Source organism: Dermacentor variabilis, chromosome 1 (assembly GCF_050947875.1).
Source record: "Dermacentor variabilis isolate Ectoservices chromosome 1, ASM5094787v1, whole genome shotgun sequence".
Lineage (NCBI taxonomy): Eukaryota > Metazoa > Arthropoda > Arachnida > Ixodida > Ixodidae > Dermacentor > Dermacentor variabilis.
The window spans coordinates 277,152,458-277,170,511 of record NC_134568.1 but is presented as its reverse complement, the minus strand read 5'-3'; the positions used below and the strand labels follow the sequence as shown (position 1 = coordinate 277,170,511).

General features: G+C 40.7%; 1 protein-coding gene across 1 annotated transcript in view; it reads right to left on the bottom strand.

Moving 5' to 3' along the window:
• Not11 (CCR4-NOT transcription complex subunit 11) overlaps positions 1 to 18,054 on the bottom strand; it is a 32,325-nt gene that overhangs the window by 2,322 nt on the left and 11,949 nt on the right. Inside the window, exons 6-12 of the mRNA XM_075676246.1 lie at positions 14,405 to 14,458; positions 14,216 to 14,331; positions 13,308 to 13,440; positions 11,228 to 11,437; positions 7,770 to 7,849; positions 7,543 to 7,612; positions 1,975 to 2,130 (exon numbers count right to left, since the gene is read on the bottom strand). Coding sequence (XP_075532361.1) covers positions 1,975 to 2,130; positions 7,543 to 7,612; positions 7,770 to 7,849; positions 11,228 to 11,437; positions 13,308 to 13,440; positions 14,216 to 14,331; positions 14,405 to 14,458 — 819 coding nt within the window. The remainder of the gene's footprint in view (positions 1 to 1,974; positions 2,131 to 7,542; positions 7,613 to 7,769; positions 7,850 to 11,227; positions 11,438 to 13,307; positions 13,441 to 14,215; positions 14,332 to 14,404; positions 14,459 to 18,054) is intronic.

The following is an 18,054-nucleotide window of genomic DNA, read 5'->3' as shown; positions in this document are numbered from 1 at the left end:
CTGATGATAACAAAACGATCACCTCAGCAATGGCCTGCTAGAGGTTGCCCACAGGTAAGATAAGTTTTGTCAATACAGGCCCAGATGTCCAAGGCATCTTCGTGTACATCCTAAGTAAAGTCTACTGTATGATAGAAAACAAGTAACCACAAGAAACCTTGAGTGAAGTCATAATTTGTCTGGTGTATAGATCATCAAGTGTCAACACATGGAAAAGAATAAATATTAAGCATTTACACAAAATAAAATTTTAAGTTACGAACACACATACACATGTAAACAAATAAAAAAAACGTAAGGGAAATTTATGCACTTAAACCTCAATATAACGAATACTGTAAAAACAGCAATCTGCTTTGCTATATCGAAATCTTGTTGTGTGAAATTTGACCTTTTACGATGAAAATTAGTCGCCAGTAAATTTTTCATACATAGGAGGGGGGCTACAAAATTTTACGAACTGTCAGGCAATCAGAAGGAGCAAAGTTGAATGAGAAAAAAAATTATTATTATTTTTTTTTAAATTTTAGTCGGCGATGATAGATACGGTTTCATGCTGTGTCGACGATATGTTCCCATAAGCAGTACGAAGAGAAGCTAGTCATGCTTCTGCGTCCACTCGGTCACCGCGGCTGATAGTGTCATCTGCAGTAGGGCGTCGCTATCATGAAAAGTGCCGGCAGTGGGGAGCGAATGCTTAGTCTGCCTCTCACTTGTACGTGTCTTTGAAACTCAAGATTACACAACCTCAAGTACTAAATGCACTGAAAACAGCGCACGCGTTGCCACGCCACCTCGGCACGTCTACTCTTAGCACATGCAGCAGATTACCTTTAAAACAGGGCGTGCGGGCTGCACATAAGCTCAGCCACACTGACAGCTATGCGTAGCCATGGCAGCACCAGAAAAGGAGACGCGAGCAAATTTACGAACAACCTGCCTCCCCGCCCCCACCCCTTCAGGCAAGCTTGACTGCATTATCGGGAACTCGCTACCCTCCGCCCTTTCCCCTTGCTTGCGCAGGAAGACGGCGTCCATCAAGCCGCCATTGGCTTACCCCTTGCATGCTCTCTCTCTCACCCAAAGCATACAGCGCGTAGATCTCATCGCACTTGGACTTTTTACGAAACATGACGCTTCTCCGCATCGGCTGTCACACTTGGTTGTGCGGCATGCGATTGGATAGGTGTGCATTTGCAAGATGCTGCTTGTAATTCAAATATTTGACTCACAGCGTCTGTGGAAGTTTTCATTTACTGTGTCGGTATTCCTTTGTGGCAGCCGTGAAATTTCATTATATTGGAAACGTGTATAAACACACTTTGTTATATATTGAGCAAAACGTGAACAAGGTGAATGCAGGAGCCAACGTTTCGACAAGTGGACTTGTCTTCTTCAAGGCGACGTATGCTTTTTTCGCCACAGTATATGTAGGTGGGGTTCTTGTAAAGGGGAGAGGGTGTGAGGCGGGAGGATGCGGAAACGAGGGAAAATGTGTTAGCGTGTCGAATTGAGAGTAAAGGAACGCTGTGTACAAGGTCAAAGCCAGGGCCTCATCCCGGTCTGTCAACGCAAGCGCTCCGCATCCTCGTTTCCGCATCCTCCCGCCTCACACCCTCTCCCTTTACAAGAACCCCACCTACATATACTGTGGCGAGGAAAGCATACGTCGCCTTGAAGAAGACAAGTCCACTTGTCGAAACATTTGCTCCTGCATTCACCTTGTTCACGTTTTGCTCATCGTCTTGAATTTCCATCTCCCGCATTCTCCGTCTTTTCCCTTTGTTATATATTGTGGTTCTAAATACATGGTGTTATATGCACAAGAAGTCATAAAAAGTACTTCGTTATATTGAGGTAGTTTTAACTGTATGTGCTATAAGTTTATTTCAAGTGTTTTGCTCAAATTAGTGAAATTTTCCAGAGTATGTACTGCCATACATAAAGCCCACCTTTGCCGACAAAGTCACTTACCTGTACATTAATAATCTTGTTTCTGATAAGAGACTGGAGGAACACACAAACCAGTCGCACTAGTCTATTTTGCATGTAGCGATCCTTGATAGTCTCACAAGTCGATATGCAGTTTGAGATATACAGATGTACAAACTCTGTAGGGAGCTCCACAGCCTGCATGATCAACAGAGATGCGTTAGCACATTTATACTGCATTTACTTGAATTTAAATAGATACTTTTTCAAAATAGGTGATATGAAACTTGTGGTTTGGCTCAGATTCGAGAATATGGTGCAGACTGTAAGCCACAAGTCACACACGCAATCGCCTCGCAAGATGAGAGCTAATTCAGTAAGCCATCAAAAGCCAGAAGATGTCAGCCATACATGAGGTTCCCTTCAAAAAGTATGGTAGCCGATAAGCAACTAGAGGTGAACAAGGAAGATGGGTAGTTGTGTGAGCAAGCAAGCTCGGTGCAGTGTCATTGCTTGAATAAACCTACTTTGTGGTGCCCAAGGTTGGTACTTATATATTTATTTAGGTTATTTAGGTTGGTATTTATTTATACTGCTTGCACTTGAGGATATCATTTTCTTTCTTGTACTGCACCTTCCTTGAGTATTTCATATTCCTTGGGCACTATGAGTTGACCTTTTCAGCAAGTTTTTATTCAATCTTGTAGGTGTACACAACTGCAGATCTAAAGCCCTAAAATAATATGAGGGAGTACTCAAAAATAACCACATTGTTTTTCTCCTGCATGAATGCTTTGAAGCTTTTAAATGTGATGCCATCCAACTCAATGCACCAAGCGCCGTAGTTCAAAGTCCGATTGCTCATTTACCAATTCTGATATCTTGTACAAGTCCATTAAATATCTGATGATCTTTTATGGCTGAGCACACAAAGCAAGCAGAGAAGGTGCTTGAAACAGAGTTCTCTTATAATGACTTGTTCTTTGCTTATTTTCTGTATTTATCATTCTGGAACACTCTCAATGTCTCATGTCGACTTCATGTAATAACAATTTTCAGCTTTTTCATGGCAAGCAACTGATAGGAACCAGTTTTCTGACCTGACGGGTGCCCATGAAATATTTCAGTTTCTCTAGAAATAATTTGCAAATATCTGTTTACATGACTGTCATTATAAGGTTACATATTTAGAAATACCATTCAAGGCTTTTCAACGTCAGTTGATTCAACACTGAAATTCTTTTGAACTTTGCATCATTCCTGCTCATCGACAGTCAATGCCATATATCATACTTGGTTTTGAACTAGAATTTCAGCTCCTTTAATGTGCACAAAACAATTCAGAGGTGGTAGCATGGCAATCAGCATTCTTCTTTGGCTTTGTAAATGCGTATCAACTACTTCACATTACATGTAGGTTTAATATTGACAGATTTAATGCTGACAGAAAAAAAAATTTTTTCTTGGTAGAATTGCAGAGATTGATCGGCAAATTCCAAAACGTATGTACATGCTTCAACTAAACGTCCCCTAAACAGCTTGTTATAGACCACGTAACATTTTTTTTTTCCCATAGCAAACTAATTTCGCACTGTAATTTCAATCTAACAAAGTCTTCACATAGCATATTTATTTGATTATAAAGTGGTCACAATTATGAGACAAGGGTGCAGTTTGGGGAGGGGGGGGGGGACATAAGTATGCACATTAATGCAGATTATTCAGACTCAGTGCGTGTTGTCCGAAATACTGAATGACTAACACAGCAGCCAAAATGCAAAATGGCGACTATGAAATGGGGGGCAAGGGAGCTTCAATAAGTAGAATGTGGATTATATGCAGATATCGCCTTTAGGTGTGGCTTCATGACAGCCTGAATTTCGCCTTAGGTCTGACCTGCATAAAGCGAAGCATCGCAGTAGATTTTGCACAGTGGAAAATCCAGCGCAAAGTGCCACTGCACATTCATCACACCGCACTCCATGCAACCAAGAGTTGGCGAATGTCACCGACAGTGCTGCAGCTTGTGAGGAGTCGTGGCCAGACAAGCTAGACTCTGAAAGCAATGGGCGACCATGGGATGCCAACCTCTGTGCTATGGTCCGACTGGCTCGTGCTCTCCACTGCACACAACCACTTCCAGTGGCGATGTTAAGTGGGCGTAGAACATCTGGCAAGAGCTGATTGGCAACGAATAGCTAGTTTTTGGACATCATGCAACTGGCAGCCGTCACCGAGAGGCAGACACTGAAAGTTTGTGGCTTCCTTGCACCATGGAGGTCAACCTTTATAGTGCGACTTTACGGCATTGCGGTATGTGCTGCTGTAAAGTCACACTATAACACCCCTGTCAAGCGGGCACGTTAAATGCACTTACGGAGAGTGTCCATTGGTTTAAGTACACTTTGCTAAATCTCAATGCTGGAAGTGAAATGTCACTTGCAGAAGAGTGCACTCCGGTGGAAGTACGTCCATGGAACGCACTTTGCTGGCCGAGTGCATGGCCTCACCGCCGGTCGTTTCAACGGTACAAAATGTAATGAATAAAAAAGAGGGCACAGAAGTTCATTTTAGTTATTGAACAGCTCTTGCGCACAGATAATAGCCTAAACCCCCTCATATTCAGTTCTAGCAGGAACAAATGCCGCCTCCATTACATGCCGCCATGTTCTTCTGGATTGGCTAGGCATTCGTCTTGGCCAGCACTGACTTGCAACACTTTTATAATAAGAAATCTTTTTTGGTTTTTGTTGAGAAAAATATATTGTTTACAATAATACAACATAAGACAGTCACTTTTTAGAAGTTTTTTTTTTTTTTAACCTACATCTTCAAAAAATGCGCTCTTAGTCTGTTGCCATTTTTTTTTTTTACTAAGAGTGTGCTCAGTTCTCCCGTTTAGCACCGCATAGCCTAAAGTGTCATTCAAGGTCCCGAAGTGCACTCGTCATAAGTGCACTTAAATTGCTCGCTTGAAAGGGGTATAAGGTGAAAATTGCGCTGCCGTGAAGGCACACCTAAACGAAAAAATTTTCATATAACACGTACTCTACATTTACTGTTCCTTCTATATAAGGCGGGGGATGACTTCGAGGCTAAGGATTTTGGGAAAAAACCTCACCTTATATTTGAATAAATACGGTATTGCACACGCGCTACAGCAACTTCCATCCAAAGGCTGATGCAGACATATAAAGCAAACAATCACTGTGGTACCTAATGTTACTAGATTACGTGACCAGTTTTATAGTACTGTCCTGGTGCAAAATGGAAACGTGACATGTTTCTGTTGCCTGCTGCACCTGCCAAGAAGATTCATATGTGCCACCACAATACAGTAGACTCAGCAGAGAAGCTACATGTGGCACGGCCTCCAAGAGTGGTGCTTATCCCTCAAAAACTCCCTTTCTGTTGAGATGTGACACCTTTCATATTTGAAACAGCGAAGAAAACACGGACAAGGGAGGACACAGGACGAGCGCTGTCCTGTGTGACAGCGCTCGTCCTGTGTCCTCCCTTGTCCGTGTTTTTTGCGCTGTTTTAAATATGAATGATCCGTACCAACTAGCTCGCACCAAAACCCTTCTGAATGTGACACCTGGCTGTAGCTAATATGCAGCCTGCTTTGAAGCATGTGCACAATCTCAGAGGCCTCTTGGCATGCAATGCCTCTCTCGTTTACTATGCGACTGCGTGCACTACGAATCTCGCTGGAAGGCACAGCAGGCAATAACAACAAATGGTAGTTAAGCAAGGGACATTGAACTATAAGTGATGTTGCCATCTACCACGCTTTTGGGAATAGCCCAAATTGATGACAATAGGCTGCAGGCCGCACTTTTCTATCATGTCATTATTTTCTCAGTTTCTCTTGAAATCTTTGAGATGTTTATTCACATGTTAAGAAACAGGACCTGCTACAAGGACAATATAAATTTACTTGCTCTGCTAAACAAAGCGATGACACGATATTATTTAACACTTCCCTTCCAGCTGCAAATACAACAATGTTAATACGTAAGTCTGGCTGTATTCGGCCTCAATCCCACATTTATCGTCCATCCAGCGTAACCATCGTCATGGGGAAAAAACATGCCAGCAACACAACAAAGCAGTGCTAAAACAGGTGACGGTCGTGGCGTAACTGGCTGGTACATATGTTGCTATGATGTTGACCGGATGCAACTGTGATGCGATAGCTAGCCCACACGCCGAGCCAGTGCCACAAACTGGACCACGTGTTACCACTGTACCCACAGGAGCAAACCTTGCACGTGGTAGTGTACATGCTTGAGAGTGGAAGCATGAGGTGACTGGTGTCACATGTGCAGTGGAGAACGAGAAGAAAGGGAGTTACCGAGGGGCCCGATATTTATTAATGATATCATGAGAAGCCAGCAAAGACACCAAGGAAAACATAGGGGAAATTACTTGTATTTACTAATTGAATTAAAGAAATGATAAATTAATGGCAGTGAAAGTGGATGAAAAAACAACTTGCCGTAGGTGGGGAACGATCCCATGTCTTCGCATTGCGTGCGATGCTCTCAGATTAGTAAGTACAAGTAATTTCCCCTGTGTTTTCCTTGGTGTCTTTGTTGGCTTCTCATGACATGTGCGGTGGAGAGGAAGACGAAGAGTCTACATTGGCAGACGCAGACGAAACAAAGAGGGAAACCGTGTTGGCTAGGTCAGACGTCCACGTCTGGGAAGCAACTGTCAGAGGGACCCTGTTGAGCATCAACGTATGAGGTACTTTGAAACGACATGTCGCTTGCTCTAGTCTTTCAGCAGGGGCACAAGAGGGTGCATGAGACTACCTGCCATCTCTCCTTTAAAACTTATTCAAGCAATACACCACGCCAGATTCGTAGGACGCCAGCCAAGCTATGAGCACACTGTGTTACTTGATTATAATGCTTTGTAGGGACACTTAGATAGGTATACTTCACACTTGCCCCATGCACTGTGTTCTTGTTTTTGCACTTTGTGTTTGAATATATGTTTGTGAGCCGTGATTGTTGCAATTTTTTTTTTACTGCCATCAGAGGCGTCTCTTAATCACACAATTAAGCCTGCTCCACGTACCAAGTCTTAACAGCAACCTTGCTTTGGTTGAAGCTACATCAATTTGGCATACTAGTTTTTCAGCGAGCAATGCAAGTGATAATTATTTGGACTCTGACGACTACTAATAAAACAATACAATTATTCATAAATTAGAAATAATTATATATTTATAATTACTAAGTAGTTACATACAATTACAAGAATATAAATAACTGCACAAGTATGCCATTTTAAAAGTTCGCCTTCTTTAAGTTGAGAAATAACAGTTTATGCTGGCAAATGGGCGCGTAGGGGCTTGGAAGAGTCGATTGGTCGCGCACAGTAGTTTCCAGATTTGTTGGTTTCTAACAAGGTGGGGTTCAGTCACTGGTATGGAGATGGAAATGTAGAGCAGTGACACACATTAGTGGCTACCTGTTTTTGGAAAGAAACTGGCTCAAAAACATAAGACACTGCCATGAAAGTGACAGGATGGATCAGGAAATGGTTGTGTGATGTGTAAATGAGGTCTTGGGTAACAATTCTTGGTTCCATACTTACAGTTGTTAGCCTGTTCACGACTTCCATGGAGTGCAGCGACATTTCCATATTCACCAAGACTGAAAAATATCTGGAATGTAAATTTATATAAAAATTGCAATTTGTACAAAAAACATACAAAAACATGTTCATGACAGCATATATAAGGTTAATTATATATTTTGAAGGTCGAGGAAGATTTATTTTGTACGAAGCATACCACTTGAAAGTATAATCACAATGCTTACTCTGTAATCTGGCTTGACTGCATCAGCTTGAGCAGGACCTCTATCGCTACAAGTGGGTTGTTCTCCACCAACTCTGGCAGCTGAAAAAACAAGGGGGGGGGGAGGGTCACAGTACTTGTCAGTTTTCAGGTTGTGAGAATTGCCACCAAAAAGAGATGTTGCCTGCTCCCACAGCAATGCATGTATGACTACCCACGGTTCTTTATGCATGTAATAGATGCAACGCAATGTTCATAAAAAATAATGTTTTTGCAAGTGTGTCACTATACATTAATTCATTTTACATCCTGCCTATCACTAATGGGATTATAACAGGAAGGGCAAATACAACATTAGAAGTTGCAAACAACAATGAGAAAATAAATAGATGAGTACACAATTACACAGGTGTTAATGCAAGGTTTTTGTAATGCTACAAACAGAATTAAATGGATCACTACAGATTCAAGGTACGGCTGAAACATATGGTTAGCAAGTTAGAACCTAATAGTATTGAAAAACATAACGAGCCAATTCTATATAAACATTATAAAAATTCATGATAAACAACATCCATGATAAGCACAAATGCACATATTGCATTAGCTGCAAGACCTCAGTGTTGATAGAAAGTACATATACAGAAAAGGTATGCATACATTTTGGATATTGGAACATCATACTGATAATAAAAGCAGGGAAAAAAAAAAGAAGAAAAATCGGGTAGCCAACAAAGTCTACGCTGATACATAAAATGAGTGTTTACAAGGGATATTAATAAAGTTTACTACGTAAATGGCAAGTTTCTAAACAGTGCAGGAATACAAAGACCAATGTCACAGCAGAGAACACAAATCAAAGCAGTAAGGTGAGTAGATTATTTTCAACAAAACTAGTAAAGCCATCTAATGAGCTGCTGCTGATAATGCACTTCAGGCTATTCCACTCTCTTATTTCTAGTAGGAAGAAACATTTTTCAAAGCAATCAGTGCAAAAGGGGAACTTCACTGAGTGTTCGTACTTGTGGTGTTGAAATTTTTTTTTCAGTGAAATGGCAACAAGGGCTTTATTAGACATTATGGAATGATAAACTGAGCCAGAATAACATGCCTTCTTGCTAAAATAACTGGCATTTCATTTGCACCACCCATGCTAATACTTGAGTACGAATAATTTAGTAATAACCATATGATGCCAACAGGTGATGAAGTCAAGGAAAGCATAGAAGAAATCACTTTTTTTTTAATTAAAATGTAGAAAAACCATTGCTCATTGCAGAGTGTCTCAACCTTGGCAGCCTTGATGCCTGGTAGTAGTACACAAAGGTTTTATTGGCCAGTAGTCTTCTCCTAAGTTAACTACATTAACTACAGGTGACACACTAAGTGACATCTGTAGTTAATGAAATGCAGCGCTGTTGTCCTGCCTCCCCCCCCCCCCCCTGTTTTGAGTCCTTTGTTTAGCAATATTTATTCCCAAAATATGTGCAGACTAGCTCACCTTGTGTTACTGCAGTTAAATCTGAAATGTTTATTGCAAATATAAGTGTGTAACAAATATATGGCTATATACCGAAGGTGTTTTCATATCAGACGCAACTTTGTTATAATGAGGTTTGATTGTGCACAAGAAAGTTAATGGTGGGACAGCCGTTGCGACATGCATCATGCAGAGGTTGTGAATTCAGCTTTCACAAGTGGGAAGTTTTCTTTTGTCTCACTACCACTTCCCTTTTCTTTTATTAAAATAAAAATATGAATCCTCAACCTTAATCATCTTACATTTCAATAAGAAAAGCAACCTTATTTCTAGAGGTGTGTGCATATTCAAAACTTGCGAATAACAAATCGAATAGTGTAACAGTAGTTACAGGAAACCAAGCACTACCAACTCTGATGCTTATAATCAGCACCTTCAGCAAGAGGTGGCAGCAATTTACTTTAATGTTCAGAAGGCTTGTGCAAAAACATTAACAGGCATGTGCATTGTGCTTATAGCTGTGTGCACTTTTCTCTTGTAAATGCCACTGAAGATGATTTCGCCACATGCATCGAACTTTAAGCTACTCAATGAAGAATACATCTTGGTTTAATAACCATTTTTGTTCCTTTTTATCGCATGGCACGTAAGTATCTAAGCAAAAAAGGAATTTGGTCATGAAGTAACTACATAAAGAAGCCCACAGGAAGTTAATAATATTTACCATATATATTCTTACGTAAGGGTCTTAGCAGAGTAAATGATGCACCCTTAAATTTAGTTCCAAGTATTGAGAAAAAAATATTGTGGAAATTGTCCGTGCACAAGCCAGACCTCCCCTTTCCAAAGAGTACACTTGGTCAGCCATGGCCATGTGTTTGGAGTTTTCCCAACGTGATGTACCAGGCTCTTCATCAGTATGTTCGTCACTATTTACAGTTGACAGTCTGCTAGCAGGAAGCTTGTTGGCTTTAAGTGTTGCTGTCATCACAAAATTCATACCCTGTTGCCCAGTGGCTCATCTGATTGTGCTTTTCCCTAGAATTTGCATGTTTGTGCAGTAAAAGAGCCCATGCCAGTTCCTGCAGACAACTGCAGCTGTGTATGTGCAGCACGCAATGAGACTCTCTGCTTCGTACACACAATACAGCTGTGCAACACATTTCTACTTTCACCATTCCACATAATCACACATGTAGGTGGGCAGTATCAATTTTAACATTCCGTTAACGCTTTACGTGAAAATCCCGTTGGTTTTGCGATTGTGCAACCTGGCATGTGGCATAGAATCTGAGGACAGCTTCAGTTCTGAACAGCGCACTTCCAGCAAACCATACTCCACCTGCTCCAGTTCCGTGGTTATGTTCCTGTGATGAGGAATTAGCAGTAAACAGCTAAAATAAAGGTTTCCAAATCTGACTGCTAATGGTGGCAAGCACATCTGTTATTAAGAGTTGGCCCATGTACAAGTAAAAATACACTGTCTTTACTTGTATGTGGACCGTATTCAAACCTAAATTTAAGAAAGTGCAGCCCTTACACAAGAATTTGCGGTACACAGTTCAATTTACCGGCTTCACGTCTAGGCTCTTGTAGCATAAAAATGTGAGGCTGAAACTTTCGCTAAATGTAGTCCATAATGCACAACAGACTGGGTTAACGCCAGTCACTATCAGGATACCGAACAGCATTTACTACAGTAAAGTGACAAGCCATCTCAATTAGGCTGGATGCATCCCTCTTTTAGAAGCATTATCCTGCTATCTGAATGATACTGTGCATATTATAATCTCGACAAATAACTTATTGGATGTTTATCTGTCCGCAAGCCTCACGTATCTGTAACTCCCCCTCAACATCTCACTTCGTGTCCCAGCAAATCTGGTCACTTTAGTTATTGCCAATATATCCCCAAGCACTGCTGTTGACAGCTTGGCTAGTACATCATTTTGGTTCTAATACAATTATATTCCTAACACAGCTCTAACACAACAACACACCTTTGCAGGTGAAAGACCTATGTGGTAAACAAGCTTTGGGTCTGCAGACAGTTCATCCAGGAGCTGTTGTTGCTGCTGCTGTGTAAGGGTGCTCTTGAAGGCACGTGCCATGAGGCGCTTAGCTTCAGGGCCTGCCGTATCACTCTGGCAAAGTGTCGGTTCCCACAACAAAGAGTGCTCTTCCTGTTCAACTGGAGTAAGCCACACCAACTGAAAAGAAAAAAAAGTGTGAGCATGATGATAGAACGAGTGAACGGCACAAGTGTGACACAATTATGGTGAGTGACCTTTTTGTTGTTCAGAACATGATGAGTGATGAATGACTGCACCACCTTACCTAAGACTAAATACACAAGACTCTAGACATAGCCATAGGAGCCACACAGCCATAGGAGGGTGGGGGGTGTGAACAAACACCCAACTTTTATTATAAACTCCTTGTTGCAGTTCTATTTTCTTTGTGTTGCCTCAGCCCCTTGCACTGCAGATCAAATATGCACCATGATGGCACAATACTGCAAATATCAGTATGCACAAAATGATCATCACAAATGGACATTACTTAGTGCAGTAGTGTTCTATGGTAAAAATGTGAGAGCATGTTGTGAAGTACTTATGTAAGCTACAACACCACTACATCTTGGGTAACCATTGATGATCACCTGCAGCTGCAGCCCTGCTGAGCACTGCTGAGCTTGAGGATGGGCATTCTATCACAGCCGCAGTGGCCCCATTTTGATAGGGGTGAAATGCAAGAACATTCGTGTACTTGTGCATTGCGTGCACATTGAAGAACCCCAAGTTGCAAAAATTAATCCGAAGTCCCCCACCACGGCATTCCTCACAATCAGATTGTGGTTCTGGAATGAAAAACTCAGAATTTTTTTTTCTTCATTGATTGTACATTGGAAAAAGAGAGAGAGAGAGATCTTGAGACAAAATTACGATTTTTATTGGCTAAGATCTATAACAGTGACAGACATCAGTAATAGCGTGATTATTACCAAGCTCTTCAATCAACGAAATTTCACTTACTAACTAGCTACACTTAGCACAGTTGCCAACTTGCAAAACTGGAGCTAGTCAGTGTTCAAGGCAAGTACATCCAGTAGGAATCTTGAGACTACCACCAGTTTCAAAATTTTTTTCCCCAAAGTTAGCAATGAAATACACTGGCATCACACATTTTTGTCCTGCACTGCTTATGAAGGGCTTTGTGGTACAATTATATGTGGAATGTCAATGTGTACGTCATAAATTTTGGGATTGAATACATGAAAGTGGGGCTTGTTTCCAGACACCTGCTGCATGTATGCGCTTTGAGCACTGACTATCTTAAATTCTGCAAATGCATCATGCACATGAAATATAATTAGAATGATCTTAATTAATTGAAGAGCTTATTATAGGTTATGGCACAGTTTCTGATGTCCCCCACTGCTGTAAAATTTATTCAGCAGAAGCTCATTTTTGCTCGAATGCACATTTTTAACCGGAAACAGTCATACTTGCGGTGACACATTTCAGTGACATCTTCTCACAAGTCACGTCACTACAGGGACTCTACTCGCTCTCATTCACTCTGCTGCTGCGTGTGTGCATGTTCTTTGTGCACCCTGGGAGTGGAGTGTGCATGCGAGCTGTGCTTCACGAAGGATGTTTTCGCTGCTTGTTACTGTCACATTTGAACTGTGGTTCGGTTTATCCTAATCTTGTGAGCAGTGAACATTTCCAGCTTGGCTAACTCGAGATACGGAGTTGAAGGGGTATACTGCATGCTCTTGTATTTCAGAGGTGCCTCGTGTCTACCATAGATATTTAAAGAAAAATGATGCTTGTAAATTCACCATACACTTTGGTGGCATAGGCAATGCTTAAATAAGTCCAATACTTATGGCCTGACGAGAACTGCAGTATATTACATATTGTGAATCATACTGCATCAGAAGGACAATACAAGCTTATAATCCCAAAACAGCTCAATACAGAGTGCACTGTTAGCTAAAGTTCGATGTTCTTAAGGTCTACTTAGTAGATTCTAGTGGGCCTCAGCATGAATACCATTCTACAATAGACTCACCTCACCATCACAATCATGAAGCGGAGGAACAAGTCTAAGAAATTCTGGCTGGAACACCCCTTCTACGGGGGGCTTTTCACCAGTTAGAAGCTGCTGCATTGCTTTAGCAGGACTTGGTGCATCACTTCCAATTCTGGAAAAGAGAGAAGGGTAAAAAAAAAAAAAAATGCAGAGATGCTCAGGACGCAACATGGTCAATCAATTTCCCTTTTTCTTAAATTCCTATCACAGGCACACACTTCCAAAGCTTTTATGAAACCACAACACACAGTAGGATAAAAAGAATAAGATGTGGGATTTTAACGTACTGGAACTGCACAGTGGGCTGTGAGAGATGAGTAGTGGAGGGCTCCAGATAAATTATGATCACTCAGGGTGCACCGAACTTCTTAACTAAACTTCAACGCACGCCTAAATGTAAGGACATAACATTTTTGGATTTCACTTACATCAAAATGCGACTGCTGCGCCCAAGAATCAAATACACAACCTCATGCTTAGCAGTACACAAACACACATACACACAAAAAAAATGTCGGAAATGTCGTGATGGTACTCTTAGAGGGTCCTAAGCAGGCGGTATAACTTTTGCAATTGCAATTTCGCTATGGCAGCAGAGCCATAGCCACTCAGCCTAATCTCAATGTGACTCTCATGAGGTGACGTAAGATATATATATATAAAAATATATATGCATGATCAGAACAACGGACAGTTGTATTTTTAGGCAGCAGAAAGGCATTGTGTCAAATTTATTTATGGCAGAAAAAGCCCCACACAACTTCTAACTAGTTTTTTACTGTAGCACAAACTGCAAAAATGTCCAAACAACTGGCCAGCTTGAAAATGTCAGACATCTCATACTGCACCTCAAGATACGCATACGAAAAGAGGTATCTATGGCTTACATTGGCCGTCTCAGGTCAGGGTCATCAATGATCAGTGGTATTCCAGATCGGCTCGACTGTGGCATTTCAGATTGACGCTCAGCAAAAGACACTTGGATGCCTCCAGTGTCTCCCATCTGTTAAAGAATGTAAAATGAGTTCTAAAAAACAGTGCCAATGTTAATTCAACAGAATAATAGCAAACCAAACCTGAAGGTTGTTTTCATCCAAGTTTAGAACCTGCCAAGGTGTTTTCTTGAAAAGCTAGAACAGTTACAAATTTTTCAGATTAATTACAAACACCAACATTAACAAATCTTAATAAAGGCAAAGCAAAATGAGGTTGCACATATACACAGAATTGGTCATTCAAATTTTAGCACATTTATGATATAGTACCTGGTGGTTTTGTGAAAAAGCACTGAAATGGCAACCCAAGCATCTCCCATTAGCAATTTTTCTTTAATTACAATAATGAAGTGTGTTGCACTTTATGCCATTTAAAAAGATTAGCTTATATCCACCCATACAATAAATAGCAATCCATTCATTTAAAATATGCAGTGCACAAATTACCATAATATTCAAAGTTGTAGGAACTCTACCACATGTTTATTGCATGTAAAATGATGACATTCAACAAGTATGAAAGTCAGGAAATGCTTTTAATATAGTACTTTACCTTCATACTAAGGTTGGTCTCGATATGTGGACCTAGTGTTATTGACATTATGGTGATGTCATGATATAAAAGTAAAATTTGCTGATGATGTGCAGTGAGAAGAGTAAGTATACAATGATGTTGCTCATGAAAAAATTAACAAGAGTGCTGCATGCGCTTCATCTGGTTGTACTTGTGTTGCAACCACAGCGATCACAGGAACGGAATGAGTCAGAGTATTATGATGTCATAACCCATCCACCACCTGGGTAACTGAAAAACTGAAACTGGTTTGCAGAAACAAGCATTACAGTAAATTATTTAGGCCGCCCTTATGTTTACCAGCATTCTTTCTAGCGTTTAGAGCTCTAGGTTTGAATCTTCAATAAGACATACACACAAAAAAGGAAATGTCGAAAATGTTCTGATAGTACTCCTTTAAATTGCCCTAAGCAGACTGGATGCTTTAAATTTTATGCCTGTGATTTCCTTATGGCAGCAGAGCCAACTTCTCCAGCTTACCACCTGGCAATGTCTGTACTGCACTGTGAAATATTCTTTGAAACAGACACCACTGGTTTTAAGACCCTTCATGCGAACTAATGCACAAAGCTGCCCATTCACGAGAATGTGGAGCAACATTTTATTGCTACTTCAGGGGATACACATTGCATATGTGCTCACCTGTCGACTGCATGTGGTCCAAGTAGTTTAGATACTCCTTTAAATAACTACACCAAGCAGAGTATCAATTCGAATTGCATGTAATAGAGCATTAACAAGTTTTAAGTGGGCATATAGCTTATGATAGCTGCAAGCATTCAGTATGTGCGCTGCAGCTCTGTAAGTATGCAGGAGAATAATTTTTCTGCAAGAAGTTGTCATGAGCACTACACACAAGTACCTAGGCACCAGTGCTCTAAGTACTGAAATGAGCTGCAACGTGATTTCTTGTCACTGTTATTTTACCATGTATTACGACTTCAAGAAATTAGTGTTGTCATGCACTGAGAGGTTTGTTCCTTTGCATAGAAAGACTACAAAGCGTCAGAACCCATGGATTAGTTGGGACATAATCCATCTTGAGCATCGTATTAAACAAAAAAGGAAGGATAAAACTATGTCAGCATTAACTGCCCTTAAAGAACAGCTGGTTACTAAATTGAAGCTCATGCGTAGTAAATTTTATGGGCAAACTCTCACAGCTTTCTTGAAGGAATCTCCTGAGAAATCCTGGCGCTACTTGTCAGGTTCCGAACCATGTGTGAATCAGCTAAAGATTAATGGTAGCATATGTACAAACCTTACTTCAATTGTTAATGAATTAAACCCTACTTTTCACCAAGCGTTTACAGGGCTAAATGTTCAATATTTGCTAATACAAAACTTTGATCTACCACATGGTGCAAACCTAATGCCTGACCTAGCTCTTGCTCGTGAAGGAACATTTTCTCTTCTTTCAAATGTTAAAACCAGAAAGTCAAGTGGCGCTGACGGCCTACCGAATGCCTTCCTTGTACGATACTCAGAAGTTGTATCATATTAACTGTATGTTCTGTTTAACGCTTCACTCAGTCAAAGCTCCTTACCCACAGATTGGCTCACAGCAAGAGTGGCTGCCATACTTAAATCAGGAAACAGGCAAACAGCTTGTAACTACAGACTAATTTCTCCAATAAGCACATGCTGTAAATTGCTTGAACATGTAATAGCGCACCATATATCTCAGCACCTCGAATCAAAAGGATTCTTCATTGAGTATCAGCATGGTTTCCGGAAGACTGGTTCAACAACTACGCAATTAATTTCGGTTATACATGATTTTGCTTCAGCTTTAGATAATGGTGAACAAATAGATGCAGTTTTTCTTGACATGTCAAAAGCTTTCGGTCGTGTGCCACACACTTTACGCATTGACAGATCAAGGGATGCCAAGCTTCCCGAGAGATTGATACTGTGGTTGCAGGCTTATCTGAAAAATCGCACACAGTTTGCAGAGTGTGCAGGTGTCAGGTCTGCTGACGTACCGGTCTTGTCCGGGGTATCACAAGGTTCCATACTAGGCCCTTTGTTATTTTTAATTTATGTATGGTATTGCATCTAACATCGACCACTCTGTTACATAAAGTCTGATGACTGCGTGATGTAAAGTGTTGTTAATAGCTCCTCTTGTCAAACACTACTGAACAAGAACCTCTTAAACTTGCAGACTGGCGCGAACAAAACGGCATGGAAATCAATTTTGATAAAACAGTTGCTATGACAATAACAACAAAGAAAAAGCCACAGTCTCATACGTATTACACCGCTAATAAAAATATTCAGTCAGTAACGTCTGTCAAATATCTAGGACTAACTATCACAATAAGCATTTGAAGAATGTTTGCACAACAGCATTTAAAAAAACTTTCCTTTCTGCGCAGAAAATTAAAAGACTCGCGTCAAGTGTTAAACTCTAGGCATACCACACTATAGTTCGACCAGTCCTTGAGTACGCTTCTGTAGTGTGGGACCCACACTATGTTAAAGATACTGCCTAAGTAGAATGAATTCAGCGCCTCGCTGCTAGATTTATTGTATCTGACTATTGATATCCTTCATCTGTTACCCATATGCTGCAGCGACTGAATGTGGAGCCCCTCCGTGTCCAGCGAAAGATCGCGAGACTAAAAATGCTTTATTTGATCTATCAGAATAGAATTGGTTTACCGCGCAAAACTTATTTTTCCCATGCACAACACAGGTAATCTAGAATTAATCACTCAAATGTTATCCGCCCGTACTTTGCGAGGACAAAAATGTTTCAGAAGTCTTTTTTTTTACTGCAGGCACTGCTGCCTGAAGTATTTTGAAAATAAATAAATAAATCATGTCTGAGATGCTACACTTCCAAAAAGAATGTTTAATCATCAGAGGTGTTAAGAGCAAGAGCTTGTATGTTAAACACTATTTGTGAGGGTATAAAGTTACCATAAGCAACAATAAAACACCTGCAAGGCAAACACCCAAATTCGAGCAGAAAGTCGCCATCAGTGGTGGAATAGCCAACAGATCTCTTGGAGCAGCTCTAGTAGCAGAAAATATTTCCTTTTGACGCAGACATTTCGGCTTTTGTAGCAGGGCGTTTTGGATAAGTAAACGACACAAAACAATACAACACAAGCTCTGTAACTCTGCAAATCATTTTAAAAAGCTATCG